This window comes from Myotis davidii, unplaced genomic scaffold (genome assembly GCF_000327345.1).
Source record: "Myotis davidii unplaced genomic scaffold, ASM32734v1 scaffold6, whole genome shotgun sequence".
In the NCBI taxonomy this organism is placed as follows: domain Eukaryota; kingdom Metazoa; phylum Chordata; class Mammalia; order Chiroptera; family Vespertilionidae; genus Myotis; species Myotis davidii.
Window position 1 is genome coordinate 5133150 of NW_006383011.1, and position 21335 is coordinate 5154484.

Consider the following 21335-nt stretch of genomic DNA (forward strand, 5'->3'; position numbering starts at 1 on the left):
TCATTCCGCCATAACGGTTGCTTAGGCTTTTATTATATAGACTAGAGGCCTGGTGCAAAAAAATGGTTGCAGGGGCTGGAGCCGTGTTCCTCATTCCAGCCTGCACTCTCACAATCCAGGACCGCTGGCTCCTAACCACTCACCTGCCTACCCGCCTGATTGCCCCTAACTGCTTCTGCCTGCCAGCCTGATTGCCCCCTAACCACTCCCTTGCCAACCTGATCACCCACAACTGCCCTCACCTGCTGCAACCTGCCTCCTCCGTGTGAGGTGGTGGAACCTCAGGAGCCCCAGGCCTCACTGTGCGGAGCGGCTGCCAGACCCCACCTCTGCTGTGCACATGCCATCTTGCGGCAGCTTCACACATGAGGACACGAGGACCACGTAGGCTTTTATTAGTATAGATGCCCCTTTCTTTGACTATGGATCTTTAAGATGGTACCATTTTACTGTAATATAAGCCCCTCTTTTGTTTTTAAACATCTAGACCTTTATTTGTGATCACATGAAGATTGTACTAGATCAGTGGTCGGCAAACCGCGGCTCGTGAGCCACATGTGGTTCTTTGGCCCCTTTCGTGTGGCTCTTCCACAAAATATCACATGCGAGCACGTACATACAGTGCCATTGAAACTTTGTGGCCCATGCACAGAAGTCTATTTTCGGAAAGGAGATAGACGAAACAAGTATACAAGACAAATGTGGATGGGAGAGTTGGAAAGGGTCGACCTCATCGAACGTACCTCAATCAGATTGAGGACGTTTTTAGCAAAGGCCAGTTTAGGAGTACCCTAATTAAGTTAATAACAATGTACCTACCTATATGGTTTAAGTTTAAAAAATTTGGCTCTCAAAAGAAATTTCACTCATTGTACTGTTGATATTTGGCTCTGTTGACTAATGAGTTTGCCGACCACTGTACTAGATGATATTCCATGACCTTTTCCAGGTTTAAATTTTTTTTTCCACAGGTTTAAATTTAAGTGATTTAAAATTATACTCGTTTATCAAAGTCATGATTGTATTTGTTATTTATAAAATTAGAGGCTAAGGGTCTACCTGAGGATTCAACATTGTTTGCTTTCTACATGAAGGGGAGTGTGGTATATTTGTTTTTTGTTTAATTTAAATTTAATTATTTATAGTGTTACATAAGTCTCCTTTTTTGCCTCATTGACCTCTCCCTGGCCGCTCCCACCCCCCAGCACGTGCCGTCATCCCCCCTGCTGTCTGTGTCCATTGGTTATGCTCATATGCATATATATTTGGTTTTTTATTGTGACATCGCAAGAGCTCCCATATATTAATATGCAAGTATCCAACATATAATATTTCAGAGTGCTTAAGACTATTTACTTTCAAGAGCCTATTGTCTTGTTTGAAAAGACTAGGGGAAGCAGTGGTGATTATACTGCTTGGCTTAAGAGAATTCTGTTCTGTTCTTTTCTCATCAGTAAAGCATTGGAAAATAAATTCAGTACTGTATTAATTTTATAATTCTTTTTAACATTGTCAGTACTGGGAAGGCTTCTGCAGGCTTATGATTTTGTATTTCACAGAATATGCTAGTATTTCTCCAAGTTAATTTTCCTTCATCTTTAAGTAACTTTGGTATTGGAAATGGATTAGTATAACCCTTCAAATACTGTACATTTCTTTTTTTTCTTTTTTCTTTTTTTTTTTATATTTTATTGAGTTTTTACAGAGAGGAAAGGAGAGAGACAGAGAGTTAGAAACATTGATGAGAGAGAAACATCGACCAGCTGCCTCCTGCACACTCCCCACTGGGGATGTGCCCACAACCAAGGCACATGCCCTTGACCGGAATCGAACCTGGGACCCTTAAGTCCGCAGGCCGACGCTCCATCCACCGAGCCAAACCGGCTTCGGCACTGTACATTTCTTTGTCTTTGTCATGTCGTTTAAAGCTGTCAGCACTACTTCTTTATCTTAGCATATATATTTACTAGAGGCCCGATGCATGAAATTCATGCAAGGGGCTCAGCCCTCACCCGCCACAGCAGCTGCCTCTGTCTTGCCCCCATCACGGCATTGTCCAGAAGGACATCTAGTCTAATTAGCATAGCTTTTATTATTACAGATTTTCCTGGGCACATATTGTCTATCTGCTTAGAACAAAGCATGATTAGGTATTAAGACTATATAAATATTCCTTACATCAGAGTAAGGGTCAGAATGTGCTAAAAGAAGGGAATAATGATTAGGTCGGGCCCTTTAGACAAGTTCCTTCATACAAATTGCAATGCTTATATTTTAAAGGAAGTGTAGGTTTAGCTACACAAACAACAAACCAAAATAAATTTTGTACATTTTTTCCATCTAGCAATTTTTAAAATCTGATTTCAAGTGCTTGTTCATAAACGGTTAATTTTCACATGTTCTTTTAGGGTAATGGTACTTTTAATTCAGGCTTCTTGTCTAAAGCACTTTGCCAGGAAAATCTCTGACAAACCTAGACTGTGTTTAAATGTCTCTTGCTGCATGTTTCCTAGTAGATTCTGTACCAGTGGATCACAGATGAATACAGTTTCATTGAGCAAAAAACACACAGGTAATAATTAGCCAAGTAAGGACATTTAAAAAAACCACTCAGTAAATGACATTTTAATTTGAAAATGACCAGGGAGATACAATGTTCATAATAAAACATTTTTAAAAATATATTTTTATTGAACTCAGAGAGGAAGGGAGAGAGATACAAACATCAATGATGAGAGAAAATTATTGAACAACTGTCTCCTGCATGCCCCTATTGGGGATTGAGCCTGCAAACCTGGGCATGTGCCCTTGACAGGAATTGAACCCAGAACCCTTCAGTCACAGTCTGATGCTCCATCCACTGAGCCAAACTGCCTAGGGCTATAATAAAACATTTTAGTAAATTTAGATTTATATAATACAAAATCTGCTACATTGCTTTGTTGTTGGGGGTTTTTTAGGCCAGAAAAAATGTTAACTATTTGTAGTTTCCCTCCACTACCAGCGCCATAACATTTCTCATACGTGGCTGGCATTGTTTTTTTCTCACTCTCTTAATACCTCAAAATGTTAGCTTAATGATGTTAAGGATCAGAGAATGTCTATTGCATTCTTATTTCTTGGTACATGTGTCCATATATAATTATTCAATTAATGAATTGCATATTATTGAGATGTTATCCAATTTACTGAATTCTTCTACTTTAAGGAAATAATGACTTTCCCTATATTTTTACTTTTATAAATTATATGTTATGTAATTGATATCTTTGAGGTTAAGTTTTGAAGCGAATATTTGCAGAGATGAGCGTTAAATCAAAAACTAAATATTTTTGACTTAAAGACGACGGGTAAATTTTAATATGTAAAGTAGAATAATTTCCAGATGGGGTGTGTGTGCTAGTCACTGGAGTAATTAAAGATATGCTAGGCCGAAACCGGTTTGGCTCAGTGGATAGAGCATCGGCCTGCGGACTGAAAGGTCCCGGGTTCGATTCCGGTCAAGGGCATGTACCTGGGTTGCGGGCACATCTCCAGTGGGAGATGTGCAGGAGGCGGCTGATCGATGTTTCTCTCTCATCAATGTTTCTAACTCTCTATTTCTCTCCCTTCCTCTCTGTAAAAAATCAATTAAAAAAAAAAGATATGCTAGGATTGTCAGTGATATTGAATCTATGTCATAGTTGCACAACAACTTTCATTATTCAGGTAAACCCCCCTCCCTTTTAAAAACTAATTTTAGAAAATTTTGTTGTTGTTAGTCCTCAGCCGAGGATATTTTCCATTGATTTTTAGAGAGAGTGGGAAGGGTGGGGGGAGAGAAACATTGATTTGAGAGAGATACATTGAGTGGTTGTTTGCCACATGCACCCCAACCCTAGAACTGGAATCAAGCTGCAACTGATAAACACTCTATACCAGAATCAAACCCGGACTCTTCAGTCCGGGGGCTGACACCCTATCCACTGAGCCAAACCAGCTAGGGCTCAAAAGTAATTTTTGTACTTTGTTTAGAAATTTCAAACCATAAAGGAGTGGGGGGAGATACTAAAACTCCTTTTATTCCTCCCTGAAATAATTATCTGTATAAAGGTATCTCTGTATTTTAAAAAATTTAAACCAAAGGCTTGTGTTTTACCCTATTAAGGCTTATGATTTATAAATCATTTTATGAGATAGATATGAATTTGCTGATATTGGAAAGAGGAATGATGAATTAATGAGTAGTCCAAAGTGATATACAATCATAATTGAACATTTGGCAGTTTGGTCACTTAAAGTAGTTGGGCAAAGTTTCTGAGTTGTGCAGTTCTGTGTTATAATTTATGAAGTTGACAGACAAAAGCTGATTACTCTTAAGGTTTTTTTGTTTGTTTTTGTTAATCCTCACCCTAAGATATTTTTCCATTGATTCCTTAGAGATAGTGCAAGGGAGGGAGGAGAAGGGAGAAAAAGAGAGAGAGAGAGATTTTTAAGAGAGAGTGGAAGTGAGGGGAAGAGACAAAGGGAGAGAAACATGAATGTGAAAGAGACACACATCAATTAGTTGCCTCTTGCACATGCCCCAGCCGGGTCCAGATCAAGCCTGCAACAGATGTATGTACCCTTGAGCAGAATCAAACCTGCAACCCTTCAATCCATGTGCCTAATCCTTAACCACTGAGCAAAACCAGCTAGGTTACCCATAAGGTTTTATGCAATGCTTTCCTTTGGAATGAGGCACATGGTAATTTACTATATGATCTTACATAAGTTTCTGTACCTCTTTGAATTTTGACTGTCTTGCCAAGGTTATTGTGATATAAGAGGTGGAAAATGTGTAAAGCTCTCTGTGCCTCTAGGTCAGTCATGGGCACACTACGGTCTGCGGGCTGGATTCGGCCCGTTTGAAATGAATAAAACTAAAAAAAAAAAAAAAAAGACGGTACCCTTTTATGTAATAATGTTTACTTTGAATTTATATTAGTTCACACAAACACTCCATCCATGCTTTTGTTCCGGCCCTCCGGTCCAGTTTAAGAACCCATTGTGGCCTTCGAGTCAAAAAGTTTGCCCACCCCTGCTCTAGGTGCTGGATATGAATAAACAGCATATGTTTTGAAGTCTTTTTCTTTTATTCACAAAAATATCTCCATTTCCATTTTACCACCCTATATAATAAAACCCCAGTGTGCAAATCAACTGAACAGCGGAACGACTGGTCGCTATGATGTGCACTGACCACCAGGGGCCAGGAGCTGCCCCCCTGGTGATCAGTATTCTCCCACAGGGGGAGCGCTGCTCAGCCAGAAGCTGGGCTCGTGGCTGGTGAGCACATTTGGCAGGAGCCTCTCCCGCCTCTGCTGCAGGTGGGCCGTAAGAAAAAAGGGGTCCCAGGCCAAAACCGGTTTGGCTCAGTGGATAGAGCGTCAGTCCCAGGCTGCAAGAGGGTGTGGGCTGAGCTGAGGGGCACACGGACACACACACCCAGTGCATGATTTTCATGCACCGGGCCTCTAGTATACATATATTAGTCTCAAGCTATTTTGAGAAAATTTCTGCAATAGCTTCCTGACTGGACTTCTTTATTATTATTTTTTAAAAGTATATTTGATTTTTTACAGAAAGGAAGGGAGAGGGATAGAGAGGTAGAAACATCGATGAGAGAGAAACATTGATCAGCTGCCTCCTGCACACCTCCTACTGGGGATGTACCTGCAACCAAGGTACATGCCCTTGACCGGAATCGAACCTGGGACCTTGCAGTCCGCAGGCCAACGCTCTATCCCCTGAGCCAAACCAGTTATGGCTGGACTTCTTAATACCCACTTTTGTGTGTTATAGTCCCCCTAAGGATTTACCATGATATTTTATTTATTTTTTTGTTTGTTTACTTATTTATTTTTAAAATATATTTCTTTATTGATTTCAGAGAGGAAGGGAGGAGAGAGAGATAGAAACATCAATGATGAGAGAGAATCATTGATCGGCTGCCTCCTGCACACCCCCTACTGGGGATTGAGCCCACAACCCAGGCATGTGCCCTTGGCTGGAATCGAACCTGGGACCCTTTAGTCCGCAGGCTGACACTCTATCCACTGAGCCAAGCTGGCCAGGGCTAGGATTTACCATGTTTGTGGGGTTTTTTTAATATGTTTTATTGATGTCTTACAGAGAGGAAGGAAGAGGGATAGAAAGTTAGAAACATCGATCAGCTGCTTCCTGCACACTCCCTACTGGGTGTGTGTCTGCAACCAAGGTACATGCCCTTGACGGGAATTGAACCTGGGACCACTGAGTCTGCAGGCTGATGCTCTATCCATTGAGCCAATCCAGTTAGGGCAACCATGATATTTTAAAAACAGAACTCATTGGGTCAATCCCATGCTTAATTAAGACCTCCCATTGTACTGAAGTTCACATGTTCAATATGTTGATTGTAAGTGATACTGGCTTTTAAAATTATTTGTATTTGCTGTTTTGTTTGTTTTATTAAGGTATAATTTGCCATACACTTTGGATAGCATTTCTAAAGTGTGTAAGTTGTTAAGTTATATTTTATTTTTCCGGATCTCCAACCATCCCCACACCTCAGTCTGCTTGTGCATGCCACAGTCTGCCTGCGCACACCCCATCCTTGACTTCCAGCAGCTGCCAGCAACCCCCTCCCCACCTCACACCAGATAGCCCCACCCAATTTGATAAGTTTTAATTTATGTATATACCCATGAAGCCACCACTATAATCCAGATGTTCATCTCAGCCTGGCTGGTGTGGCTAGGTGGTTGAACATCGACCTTTGATCGAGGAGGTCATGGTTCCATTCCTGGTCAGGGCACATGCCCAGGTTGTGGCTCAATCCCCAGTGTGGGATGTGCAGGAGGCAGCTGATCAGTGATTCTCTCTCGTCATTGATGTTTTTATCCCTTTCTCCTTCTTCTCTGAAATCAACCTACAGTGGGGCCTTGACTTACGAGTGTCCCAACTAACGAGTTTTTCGAGATACGAGCCGTCTCTCAGCCAATTTTTTGCTTTGAGTTGCGAGCTAAAATCCAGGTTACGAGCCAGCTTCAGATACCCCACCGCTAGTTGGCTCAGCAAACGTCACAGTGAAGCCACATCAGCCCAGCATCACATGTCTCACTCGTTCACTTTTGATTTGACATACAAGTAATTTGAGTTACAAGCTCCATCATGGAATAAATTAAACTCATAAGTCAAGGTATGACTATATAGTAAAAGAGAAACATGTAAATTGACCATCCCTTTGCTACGCTTACCAGCCAATCAGTAGTGAATATGCAAATTAACCTCACAAAGATGGTGGGTTAATTTGCATGCACAGGAGCCAGGTGGAGAGCAGAAGCAGGTGAGCCAGCAGCTTGGGAGAACTACTATTCCCAGAATTCCTCGTGTTCCCCGCACTGGAAGTGACTAAGGGAGCCACGTCCCCTTGGTTGCTCCCTTGGGGGGACGTGGCTCCCTCAGTCACTTCCAGCGCGGGGAACACCAGGAATTCTGGGAATAGTAGTTCTGGTGGCAGCCCTAGGACCTGAAGCAGAAGCCCAGAGCACAGGGAGAACAGAGTTAAGTTGGGTTTTTCAAAATGCTGACATGCCGAGCTCAAAAGGTTCACCATCCCTGGCCTAGACACTAGATCAAAGTGTGCCTAGACTAAGTTACTGTTCCGGTGGGGGATGGAGGGAAAGCAAAGGTGAGAGACATAAGTAAAATCAGAGTGTCTAGGAAAAATTAAAGGGAGGATATCCTAAAATTTCCAGGAAATCTCTACCAATGAAGCAAAGGAAAAAAAAAATCCCTCTGTTCTGTGAGCAACAAACCAAACTGGGTTGGGAGTCTCAGACAATTCGCTCATATGATTGCAAAAACAGACAGAAACTCCCAGATTGGAGAGGGCTTCCCTGCGACCTCCTAGGTTGGAGAAGGTGCAGGTAGAGCTGAGGGACCCCCTCGAACACTCCCACCAACCCCTCCACCCCGATGCACGAATCTTTGTGCACCAGTCCCCTATTATGTATATAAAAGCCTAAGCGACCAGCCAACCGGCTGACTCATAGCTATGACGCACTCTGACCACCAGGGGACAGACGCTCAACTCAGGAGCTGGCGAACGACAGCAACTTTGCAGAGTGCCCTCTGGCACTCCAGGACCCCTCCGGGGGGTGTCAGTCTGCCAGTTTCAGCCCTATCCCCACAGGCCAGGTCGAGGGACCTGGGCCTTTATTAAAAATACACTTTTTTAAAAAAAAGAAAAGATGTTAATCTTTTAATTACCTACCCTACCCTCCAACCTGGTTTCTATCACCCACATAGTGTAGGTGTACGTTTAACTATTTTCCAAAATGGTTGTAGCATTTTACATTCTTGTGAATGTAAAGTATATGAATATGCTTTACACCCTCACTAAAGCTTGGTATGGTGAGTGTTTTTAATTCTAGCATATGATGGTTTCTGGTTTTAATTTGCATTTCCCTAATGACTAATGCTGTTGAGCATTCTTTCACATCATCTCTCTATTGCTCTCTATTGAACACAGATGGTGGTGGTTTTCCTTTGTTGGTAATTTTGAAAAGAAAATTTAAGTTTGGGGTGCTTTTTTAATTATTATTGATTTTTTACAGACGGGAAGGGAGAGGGATAGAGAGTTAGAAACATCGATGAGAGAGAAACATCGATCAGTTGCCTCCTGCACACCCTTTAGGGAATGTGCCTGCAAACATGGTGTACATGCCCTTGACCGGAATCGAACCCGGGACCCTGCAGTCCGCAGCCCAGTGCTCTTTCCACTGAGCCAAACCAGTCAGGGCTAAGTTTGGGGTTCTTAAGCCCTTGTGTCTAAAGCAAATTCATAAGAAATTCATCCCCCTCCCCCCACCACCACTACCTAGAATGTGGTGTTAGAAGTATTATCAGTCTTATCTTAGACAGGTGCCCCTATTTGTATGTTTGTTCCAGTTTTATACCATGGTGGGATAATAAAAATATAATATTGATTTAAATACATATTTTATATCTACAAAAACAAGTCAATATGTTCAAAATGTCATATTATATTTTAGTGTCATACATATTGGATAGAAAGCAATTTCCTACCACTTCTGGTAAGGTAGCACTTATGTTCTTACAAAGTTTCCTATTTATGTGGAATTAGTATAAGATGTTTACTTGAGACCTAACAATACCTAATACTTAGCTTGTATATAGCAATAGGAAATGGGAACCACTTATAGAAAGACTTGATTACACGAGGGTGGATTTTAATAAATTTGCTTTTTTTGTTGTTAGAGGAAAAATTGTTAAAGATTTAATAAAAAATTGTCTTGTAAAATATGCACAACAGTCTTTGTCATTTCAAGTGTATGATTTAGTGTTGGTAAGTACATTCACAATATTGCGCAACCATTGTCACTGCTCCAAAATTTTTCGTCATCCTAAATTGAAACTACCCAGTAAACATTAACACTTTACATTCTCTCCCCAGTACCTATTAACCACTATTACACTTTCTGTCTATGGATTTACCTATTCTAGTCATCACATATATGTGCAATCATGCCATATTTGCGGGGGTGGGAGGGTTGTCTCATTTATTTCATTTAGCATATTTCTAAGGTTTGTCCTATGTTTTAACATGCATCAGAATTTTGTTGCTTTTTATGGCCAAATAATATTCTATTGTATGTTGAATACACATACTTTACTTATTCATTCATTTCTGTATAGACGTTTGGGCTGTTTTTATATTTTGGCTATTATAAATAATGATGCTATAAGCGTAATAAAATTTTGATTTCTGCATTATCTTATAAAGTTCTTAAGAAGTATCTGTTTTAGGCTATAAATTTTTTTTAAGAAAGATGAATAGTCTTATAGATCCATTTCTCTTCAAATTACTAAACATGTAGGCAAGTAAATGAGTTAGTCTGATTCTAGCCTATCTATGGGAGTCCTAGGTTAAGAACCCCCACTTTTGAATTGTTTTTAGCTATTTGTCTCTTTATATTGCTGATCTCACAGGTTCATTCCATTGATTGACCAGGATGATATTATGGACTCCTAACAATAAGGCAACGAGGAGAGCTATTTTAGAGCAGTATACAGGGTGGGGTAAAAATAGGTTTATAGTTGTTCATATGGAAAGTATTACAATGATTACTAATACAAGAATAAATTCTCTTTCGTGTGCTCACAACTCTAAACCTATTTTTGCCCCATTCTGCATTTTAGTGTCTGCCATGCAGTAGTAACCACTTGAGCTAAAGCCCACCCTCACTCACCCTGTATTTCAGAGACTCTCTGATGATTGGTAGCTTAAATGGACAGATGCTTATAATCTAAGGCACAGGAAAAGAGCCTTCGTTTTTTACAGTTTTGATGGAGGGATTTACTTGGTTTACTCTTTAAAAAAAAATATTTTCATTGATTTCAGAGAGGAAGGGAGAGAGATTAGAAACATCAATGATGAGAGAGAATCACTGATTGGCTGCCTCCTGCACCCCTCCTCCTGTGGATCAAGCCTGCAACCTGGGCATATGCTTTTGACCTGAAGTGAAGCCTGGGACCCTTCATTCCACTGATAATCCTCACCTGAGGATATTTTTCCATTGATTTTTAGAGAGAGGGAAAGACAGAAAAATACCATGGGAGAGAAACACACTAATTGGTTGCCTCCCTCAAGCACCCTACCTACCAGGGAAGGGGCCTGCAGCTGAGGTATGTGACCGTGACCAGAGTTGAACCTGGGACTCTTTGGTCTATAGGCTGATACTCTGTCCTCTGAACCAAACCAGCTAGGGATGAGCTGCTTTTCAAAATTTTTTTGACATATTTTTATTGGTTTCAGAGAGGAAGTGAGAGGGGGAGAGAGAGGATCATCAGTGATGAGAGAGAATCATTCATTGGCTGCCTCCTGCACATCCCTTATTAGGGATTGAGTGTACAATCCGAGCATGTATCCTTGACTGGAATCCAACCCAGGACCCTTTAGTTCACAGGTCAACGCTCTATTCACTGAGCCAAACAGGCTAGGGCTGCTTTTCAAAAATTTTTGAGTAAACTCTAGGAAGGAATTGGGGGGAGGAGTTAAGGTACTTGATCAAATAAGCTCTGGTATCTAGCAATTGGAGATTCTGGACAGTCTTTAAAAGTCAGTAGTGCTTGGTCAAAAAGGTGGTTGGTTATATATAAAAGTTACAGTCTTTTGAAGGAAAAGTACCAACTAAGGTAAAGTGACATTAAATTGAGTCTTTATTGTCTATGAGAATCTTCATTATTGTCTACTTATCTTGCTTCTTTCCTATTTTCATCTTTCACCCTTCATTCCATCTACAGTGTATTTTAGAAGCCTCTGAAAAGAGGATCAAAATAATTAATGAATCATTAACAGAGAAGTAGAAGGCTGTCTCATCTTGTTTTATATTCTCTGAGGCTGAGAAAAGCCTCCAAATCTTAGATATTCCGACTAGAGGCAACAGTAGTAATTTTGGACATTGTCTGGTTCCTTGAGACAAAATTAGAAGAAAAGGTAGTGAATTTGTTTTTCTTTTTCTTTTTTTTCTTTTTTTTTTTTTTTAGTTTCGGGAGAAAGAGAAACATCAACTTGTTGTTCCATTTATTTATGCATTTAATTGGTAGATTTTTTTTATGTGCCCTGACCCAGGGATCAAACTCCAAATCTTGACATATCAGGTTGATGCGCTAACCAACTGAGCTACCTGGCAGGTTCCTGAATTTCTTACTACATTGTATTGTCAGCCATTTAATCAAAGAGCAGGCTGCCCTGGCCAGTGTTTCTCAGTGGTTTAGAGCAGTGGTCGGCAAACCACAGCTCACGAGCCACATGCGGCTCTTTGGCCCCTTGAGTGTGGCTCTTCCACAAAATACCACGTGCAGGCGTTTAGAGTTGGCCTGCGCACCAAAGGGGCTTGGGTTCAATTTCCAGTCAAGGGCATATACCTCAATTGTAGGTTCCATCTCGAGCCCCCTTCAAAAATTTTTTTTAATATATTTTATTGATTTTTTACAGAGAGGAAGGGAGAGAGATAGTTAGAAACATCGATGGGAGAGAAACATCGATGAGCTGCCTCCTGCACATCTCCCACTGGGGATGTGCCCACAACCCAGGTACACGCCCTTGACTGGAATCGAACCCGGGACCTTTCAGTCCGCAGGCCGACGCTCTAACCACTGAGCCAAACCGGTTTCAGCCCCCTTCAAAATTTTTTGAGAAGTATCTCAATTAAGCAGCTTGGGGATAGTATGGGAAGTAACCAGTCAATGTCTCTCACATCAATCTTTCCCTCGCTCCCACTGTTAAAAATCAATGGGAAAATATCCTTAGATGAGGATTAACAACAACAAAAGCTGGCTGTATTTTTGTTTCTAGTTTTAAACTTGTAAACTGGATTAAGAGGTTTCAGAGGAATGCTTACTCTTTTTTAAAACAATATATTTTAATGATTTTTTTACAGAGAGGGAGAAGAGTGGGATAAAGAGTTAGAACAGTGATGGCGAACCTATGACACGCGTGTCAGAGGTGACATGCGAACTCATTTTTTTGGTTGATTTTTCTTTGTTAAATGGCTGTTAAATATATAAAATAAATATCAAAAATAGAAGCCTTTGTTTTACTATGGCTGCAAATATCAAAAAATTTCTACATGTGACACGGCACCAGAGTTAAGTTAGGGTTTTTCAAAATGCTGACACGCCGACCTCTAAAGATTCGCCAACACTGAATTAGAAATATGACTGAGAGAGAAACATCAATTCAGCTGCCTCCTGCACACTCACTACTGGGGATGTGCCCGCAACCAAGGTATATGCCCTTGACTGGGATCGAACCTGGAAGAAACCCTTCAGCCCGCAGGCCAACACACTATCCTCTTAGCCAAACCAGTTAGGGCGGAATGCTTACTCTTTATTTTTATTTTATTTCTTTAGAGTGCCTATTTCCTTATTTTGGGTGGGCCTTAATGACAGTAATTTATGTGTAAAGAACAGAAAGGTCATTGATACCAGAATTGTTTTGATTAGATCTAACGGGTAATACGGACACGTGATTGTTGTGTGGTATAATTTAGTGTTCATTTAAAAAATAATTTGGCTCCTCTAATTGTTACATTTTAAAAACCACCTTATTAAAACTAGACCTGATTTTACTTTGTGTCCACCAAGCCTCTGAATACTTTGAAGTAATTTTAGACTATAGAATTGTTGCCCAGAAAAGTACAGATTGTCCTTATACTAACAACTTATATACACCATAATAAAATGAACAAACCAGAAATTAACATGTGGTTCAGTATTATTAACTGAACTGTGGACCTTAATTCACATTTCATAAGCTTTTTCTCTAATATCCTTCCTATGTTCTACAATTCATTTAGTTGTGTCTCTTTAGTCTTTCAATCTGTGACAGTATTTAATTCCTCATTCTATGCTTTTGACACTTGAGCTCTGGTCCATTATTTTGTATAGTGGATTTTAGTTTAGGTTTGTTCTTAATATGATTAGACTGCAGTACATATTTTTTTAAGCGAGAATACCACCTAAACCAGGGGCTACATAATGTCAATATGTTTAATTAATACTTTATTAACCTTTATCAGTGCTTATGGTGTCTGCTGATTTTTTGTTTACAAAATTACTATTTTTCACATTGAAAGTGATAAGTATCTTGGAGAGGTGATTTCACACCATGCAGATAATACCCAATTTCTCCTGAAGGCTTTCCCATTCATTTTAGCACATTGGTGGGTCTTGTCTGCAACAGTGAGTATTGTCTTTTGCCTAATGTGGAACTTATTTTTTAAAATATATTTTTATTGATTTCAGAGAGGATAGAGTGGGAAAGAAAGATAGAAACATCAATGATGAGAGAGAATCATTGATTGGCTGCTTCCTACATGCCCCTTACTGATGCTCTATCTAGTGAGCCAAACTTGGCTTGGGCCAGCAGATCCATTCTTAAAGGATGTTCTGATTTGGTAGATGAAGGTTAGGACGCAGTTTCAGAAAGTCTTATCTATAGTACCAAAGTTCAGACAGCTCTGAAAATTGAAAATCTTTATCAATCATTTGGCAGCAAAACCTAAATTAAACAGATGTGAGATCAGTCTTTATATAGTGAGAAATAAAAATTCTATTAGGGATCTTGCTTCAGACCCTTTGGGCATGGTAATGTCAGTGCATCACATTACACTAAAAATATATTTGTCTTTATAAAAAAATATTTTTTTTATTGATTTTAGGGAGGGAGGAGGAAGAGAGATAAAAACTCAATGATGAGAGTGAATCATTGATCGGCTGCTTCCTGCATGTTTCCCAATAGGGATTGAGCCTGCAATCCAGGCATGTGCCCTGACCAGTATCAAATTGACCTCCTGGTTCATAGATTGACACTCAACCGCTGAGCCAAACCAACTGGACTTACTTTAAACTTTAAGGAGATCTATAGTACATGCTATTTAAATTCTGAATGATATAAATTTAAAGCAAAGATATACAGCCTTAACTGAAGAATAAGCTGTATTATTAAGGGGTCCTTAGGTTAAAAAAAAAAACATTGCAAACAAAAGATAGTTCCCTCTTTTTTTCCTACATTGTAGTGGGGAAATTTTTAAAGCACATTTCCAGGTTGTGGCTAGGTAACTCAGCTGGTTAGAGCATCAACTGGATACACCGAGTTCAGTCCTTGGTCAGGGCACATACAAGAATCAAGCAATGAATGCATAAATAAGTGTAACAACAAATTGATGATTCTCTCTTTCTAAAAGCAATCAATAAAATTTTTTTAAAAATACTTTTCCAGAATTAGCTTAATGTTATAATTAAAATAAATTGGGAAAGGATAAATATATCTGACCTTGATTTATAAGTATTTTACATAAAACTTTATAATGCTCACAAAGTAACATCTTTAGTGTTTTTGCAGTTTTAACCCACAAAAATAAGTTCATATGTGTGTTTATTTAAGTGAAGAGCACATTAGTCCCTTGTGGTATTTTTTTTATCTCAAAATTACTATATCGGTATACTTAACTAGTATAGCATTTAAAGATTATCTTAGAACAATGGTTGCCAAACTTTCAGACCTCATGGACCATCAGTGGGCCATGGGCCATGGGTTGGTTACCATTGTCTTAGAAGATGTTAATTTGTAATTCAACCTAGATTTTTTTAAAGGTTAACAACAAAACCTAAAAACTTAAAGTAGTGTACTAAAGCCTTGGCTAATGTGGTTCAGTGGATTGAGCATTGTTCTATACACCAAAAGGTTGCCCACAATTCCCGGTCAGAGCACATGCCCAGGTTTCCAGTCAATGATTCTCTCCCTCTCCCTTGAATTCTGTCTAAAGTCAATTTTTTTAATAGTATAAAGTGGTATGTTAAACTTTTCCCAAAAAGCCAACATTGGTGATGGGATTAGGCATATTATCGGGCTATGCTCTGCTCTCCTCATCCCCAACTTTTTGTTCCTGAAGATAGGCTATAAAAATATTGGTTTTTTTTCTTCCATAGGAATAAAAAAATACGTTGTTGGCCTTATTATCAAGACCTCATCTGATCCAACTTGTGTAGAGGTAAGAGATTTTTTGAAGATGATTATGAAAATGTAAAAGCATTCAAATATTGGATCTTCAACTTAAACTTTACTATCACAGGGCTATGAAAACATAAACAGTCATTTTCAATAAATATGCAGTTATTTTTCTCTCAGAGGTTTCTTATGCTTTTGTTCTTAACTATACCTATTTTAGGCTCTCATTTAAACTAAATGTTTCTCTTTTCTTAGAAGGAAAAAGTATATATCGGGAAATTGAATATGATTCTTGTTCAGGTAAGCTTTTACTGTTTTCCTCAGAAGAGTTCAATGTTTCAGTTAGGCTAATTACTTGAACAAAATATTTGTGTGTGTGTTTTTTTTATATTTTACTGATTTTTTACAGAGAGGATGGGAGAGGGATAGAGAGTCAGAAACATCGATCAGCTGCCTCCTGCACACCCCCTAACTGGGGATGTGCCTGCAACCAAGGTACATACCCCTGATCAGAATCGAACCTGGGACCCTTCAGTCCCCAGGCCTACGCTCTATCCACTGAACCAAACCGGCTAGGGCTTGAACAAAATATTTGAACCCACTTTATTGAATAACTAAACTAACATCTTGCAGAAGTAGTGATAGCAATATTTTTAAAAAATAATTTTTATTGATTTCAGAGAGGAAAGAAGAGAGGGAGAGAGGTAGAAACATCAATGATGAGAGAGGATCATTGATGAGCTTCCTCCTGCTCTCCCCCTTCTGGGACTGAGCCTGGCAACCCAGGCATGTGCACTTGACCAAAATTGAATCTGGGACCCTTCAACCAAACTGGCTAGGGCGATAGTAGTCTTTATAATTACTATAATAGTTAACCTACTATGTAGCATTTGAAATTGTAAGACTGAAAACCCATCACTCTATGGCTCCAATATGGATTGGACTCGATTAAAATTTTCTTGTTTATGCTTGGTACTATGTGTGTTTCCATGTTATCTGTCAGTTTTAATTATTTTTTATTATAGCATTCCTTTAATCTCTAAGACAGTTTTTCAAACTTTCTGTATAATCTAACTTTAGAAATTTTAACTTATCTGTTTTTAATGTAAAAAATAATTTTCCTGCCCTGGCCGGTTTGGATCACTGGATAGAGCGTCGGCCTGGGGACTGAAGGATCCCAGATTGATTAAGGTTGAGGGCATGTGCCTTGGTTGCGGGCCATTCCCAGTAGGGGGCGTGCAAGAGGCAGTTGATAGATGCTTCTCTCTCATCTGTTTCTAACTCTCTATCCCTCTCCTTTCCTCTCTGTAAAAAGTCAATAAAATATATTTAAAAAATTTTTTTTCCCTGAGATTAATTGGGTGTGTAAGAAAAAAGAAAATTTTCTCTTTAATAGTTTTGGGAACTTAAATGATTTTTAAAACATTTGCATTTTCACTGAATTATATTGACTTTTATACTAAAGACTTTTTGTTGGTAACCTATTTCTGAATGGCAAGAGGAAGGGAGTACAAAGAAGATAGTTACTAACCTCTTAATTCACAGGTGCTGTTACAGACTATCTGGTTCAGAAATATCCCTAGTGTACAGTATATGCAGTACAGATTTAAAAATCGAACACAGTCTATTATTGGTCAAAAAATTATTCTATCCCCAGTTGTAATGCCTCCTTTTTTCTATTAAATTTATATATCCAAACTTATGCCTATCTGGCAGATATTATATGCATACACATTAGAGCCAGATTAGACCAGTTGGGATAACTGAGAGTAGTTGTAGGGTATTTGAGACGGAGGGCTTCATCTATGTTGTACTTTCTATCCAGTGTATTTTGTGAGTGGTGGCACATTTCCTGTTTTAATAAAGAAGTAGAAAATGGAAAGTAGTTTGATATTTGCTCCTTTTAATATGACGCAATACCTTTGAAGTTTTGCCATTGACGAGTGAAATGAAATTAACATTTTCTTATTTTAGATACTGAAACAGGAATGGCCAAAACACTGGCCAACTTTTATCAGTGACATTGTTGGAGCAAGTAGGACCAGTGAGAGTCTCTGTCAGAATAATATGGTGATTCTTAAACTCTTGAGTGAAGAAGTATTTGATTTCTCTAGTGGACAGATAACCCAAGTGAAAGCTAAGCATTTAAAAGACAGGTGAGTATTCTGTTTTAGAAGCTCAAGTAATTTCTCAAACTATTGAAAGGAATTTGGAGGCAGGCTATAAGTTTTTAAAGGATTATAATTGTTAATATGATAAATTACTTCTGGGTTTCTTTAGTGCAAATTTAAATAGTTTTACAGTGAGCCTAATATTCTAAATCTGGAGGCTTAAAAAGTACAAATGGTGTAAAAGATAAGATTTTATACTTCATTGTCACAGCAAAAGAACGTCATACGTCACATGGGAAAGGATTGTAGGTTGAGAATTCCCTTTTGGATATGTTTTCTATGGTGACTACTTAATTATGGCTTCCAAGGAAAATTACTTGTGTCCAAATGTCAGCTGAATTTTTACTAGTCCTGCATCTTGTCAGTTTCTTACTGTTAACTCTAGGATTGTGCTAGACTTTATTTTCTTCTTAGTTATTAAAAATTAGTTGAAGTCATTAAGATAGAGCAGTATATCACTTTTATATACCATTATGTGGTCAAACTAGCTTCAGAATTTACAATATTTCCTCTGACTTGGTGTATATGGCATATACAGGATACGACAAAAGTAGGTTTACAATTTGTTCCTATGGAAAACAAATACATAGCTAATAAATCATGGAAGAATAAACTGTTTCATGTACTCATCTGTAAAGCTACTTTTGACCAACACTGCATATAATGCCACCACTTATTTTGGAGAGTTGTGGGTTTTGTTTTTTTAATGTATTTACAGATTTTTTAGAGAGAAGGGGTGAAGAGAGAGAAAGAGAAATAGCAACATTGATCAGCTGCCTCCTGCACTCCCCCACCAAAGCATCAAGAAAGCAACCTGGGCATGTACCCTGACCTGGAATCAAACAGGTGACCTTGGTGCATGAGTTGACACTCAACCACTGAGCTACAACAGCCAGGATAGTTTGGAGGGTTGTTGTTTTATTATTATTATTATTATTTTGTTTTTTTTAACTAACTTGCTATCAAAGACTTGATTGATCTATTTAATATTTACAGTAAGAATGATTTAAAAAATCAAGAAACAGTTTAATAACTGTAGCTTTTGATGAAGTTGTTGGCGGATGTGTTTAAATGAGAGTAACTGAAGTTTTTAATGCGCAGATTGGAATATGTAATATTAGTTAGTATGTAAATAATTACAGTATTTTTATTTGCCTTCTGAACCAGTCACTTTTTATTTTTAGCATGTGCAATGAGTTCTCACAAATCTTTCAGCTGTGCCAGTTTGTGATGGTAAGTGCTTTCATTTTTACTTTTTAAAATAACAGTTATATATAAGAAGATAATTATTTTATAGGTTTGTTTTCATTGCAGGAAAATTCCCAAAATGCTCCACTTGTACATGCAACATTGGAAACGTTACTCAGATTTCTTAACTGGATTCCACTGGGATATATTTTTGAGACCAAGTTAATCAGCACATTAATTTATAAGGTAGAGTGAATACATTTTACTTATCACTGAATAGTTGCATTTATTACCCTATGTAATAAAAGAGAAACATGGTAATTGGCGTACGACCACTACCCTTCCAATTGGCTAATCAGGGCAATGTGCAAATTAACTGCCAGCCAAGATGGTGGCCGGCAGCCAGGCAGCTTAAACTGAACATGAGGCTTGCTTGCTTCAGTGACAGAGGACTGCAACGTTCCCCTCCTGCCTTGCCGGCCTCTGAGCCTGCAGTTTGAAACATAGTTACAAATATAGAAGCTAAACAAAACCCCAGAAACCAGTTTTCAGCGAGGGGGGATCTCAGAGCTGGAGCTGATACAGAGTTTCGATTATTGAACCTAAACAAACCGGATACCTTCTTTCAGCACCAGAGGCCTCAGAGCTGGAGTGAGGCTAAAGCTGGCCCAGAATAAAAAAGAAAAATGGCTCTGTGTGTGACAGGGGGTGGGGCCACAACCTCCCTATCGGCCCTGCTCTGTTCCTGACAGGGGAAGGCGCCCCAACCCCCTGATCTGCCCCTGATAGGGAGGAGCTCCACCACCCCCTGATCGCCCTGCAGCTCTGTGTGTGACAGGGTGTGTCACCCCAACCCCCCAACCCCCCCCACACACACACACGGGCCCTGCTCTGTGTGTGACGGGGTAGAGCCATAACCTCCCCCATTGGCCCTGCCCTGAGTGTGAGAGTGACAGTGCCCCAACCCCCTGATCGGCCCTGCTCTGTGAGTGATAGAGGACAGCGCCCCAACCGCCACCCCCCCGAACGGGGCCTGCTCTGTGTGTGATGGGGTAGAGCCACCCAGGAGCAGGCCTAAGCCAGCAGGGCGTTATCTCCCGAGGGGTCCCAGACTGCGAGAGGGCACAGGCCGGGCTGGGGGACACCCCCACCCCACCCCCAGTACCCTTTCATGTAGAAAATTATTCTGCATTTATAGCCATAACCAACCTTGTTTCTGAGATAAGGAACCTGCTCAGAAGGACTTTTCCATTGTTTCAGCTAGTAGTTCTTTGAAATGATAGTTTCACTTATACCATGTAATTTCTTTAATTCCATGTGAACAACTAGGAATAGATCTGATTCTATTTTAGGTGATTATATAGACTACAGGGAGATAAGGTAAGGAATGTTTCTAAAAAATGGAACATCTATATTTATTTCCTGATAATTTAAAGCACCAGTCTGGCCGCCATGGCATAGTGGTTGAGCATCAACCAATAAACCAGGAGGTCACGGTTCATTCTCAGTCAGAGCATATGCCTGGGTTGTGAGCTCAATCCCCAGCATTGCGAGTGCAGGGGATAGCCCATCAATGATAATCTCCCATCGATATTTCTCTCTCTCTCTCTCTCTCTCCCCCCTCCTTCCCAGCCCTCTCTCCCTCCTCCCCCCTTCCTCTCTGAAATCAATAAAAATATAGTTCTAACCGGTTTGGCTCAGTGGCTAGAGCGTGTGCCTGCAGATTGAGGGTCCCAGGTTCAATTCCGGTCAAGAGCATGTAGCTTGGCTGCAGGCATATCCCCAGTAGAGGGTGTGCAAGAGGCAGCTGATTGATGTTTCTCTCTCATCAATGTTTCTAACTCTCTATCCCTCTACCTTCCTCTCTGTAAAAAATCAATAAAATATATTAAATAAAAAAAATAAAAGCAATATGTAATGCCTAGATGAAGTCTTATATTTGTTTATCCAGACATAACCAGTTTCCAAGTGTTTTATTTTCAAATCTTTTTTGAACAGATGTAATGAATAAATTGTGCCTAATTGTGACTTTATAAAAGCAGGCAATTATAATTTACATTTTGGGCTTTGTGGTTGAGGGTTTGAGAAGGTCATAATCTGATAAATGAATTTATAATGTTGGAGATTTTTTAAAATATATTTTTATTGATTTCAGAGAGGAACGGAGTGGGGGAGGGAGATAGAAACATCAGTGATGAGAAAGAATCATTGATTGGCTGCCTCCTGCACGCCCCCTATTAGGGGTTGAGCCCACAGCCCTGGCAAATGCCCTTGACCGGAATTGAACTCAGGACCTTTTAGTCTGCAGGTTGACACTATCCACTGAGCAAAATGGGCTAAGGCTGGAGATATTTTATTACTAGACAGTTTGTTTAAAAAGAAAGAAAGAAAAGAAAAGGTTGAAAAAGAAAGTTACCATTACTAACAATTCTCAC

At 39.5% G+C, this 21335-nt stretch overlaps 1 protein-coding gene and 1 long non-coding RNA gene across 6 annotated transcripts in view; both read left to right on the forward strand.

Annotated features, from left to right (window-relative positions):
• Positions 1-21335, forward strand: part of XPO1 (exportin 1) — a 53039-nt gene that overhangs the window by 16102 nt on the left and 15602 nt on the right. For all 5 annotated transcript variants that reach the window (XM_015557920.1, XM_015557917.1, XM_006778560.2 and 2 more), the window contains 5 exons: positions 15523-15584; positions 15797-15841; positions 17516-17697; positions 18897-18945; positions 19027-19146. In XM_015557920.1, coding sequence (XP_015413406.1) covers positions 15523-15584; positions 15797-15841; positions 17516-17697; positions 18897-18945; positions 19027-19146 — 458 coding nt within the window. The remainder of the gene's footprint in view (positions 1-15522; positions 15585-15796; positions 15842-17515; positions 17698-18896; positions 18946-19026; positions 19147-21335) is intronic.
• Positions 4635-5102, forward strand: LOC107181619. The gene is made up of 2 exons (XR_001512284.1): positions 4635-4841; positions 5069-5102. It is a non-coding gene; the product is annotated as an uncharacterized LOC107181619 (long non-coding RNA).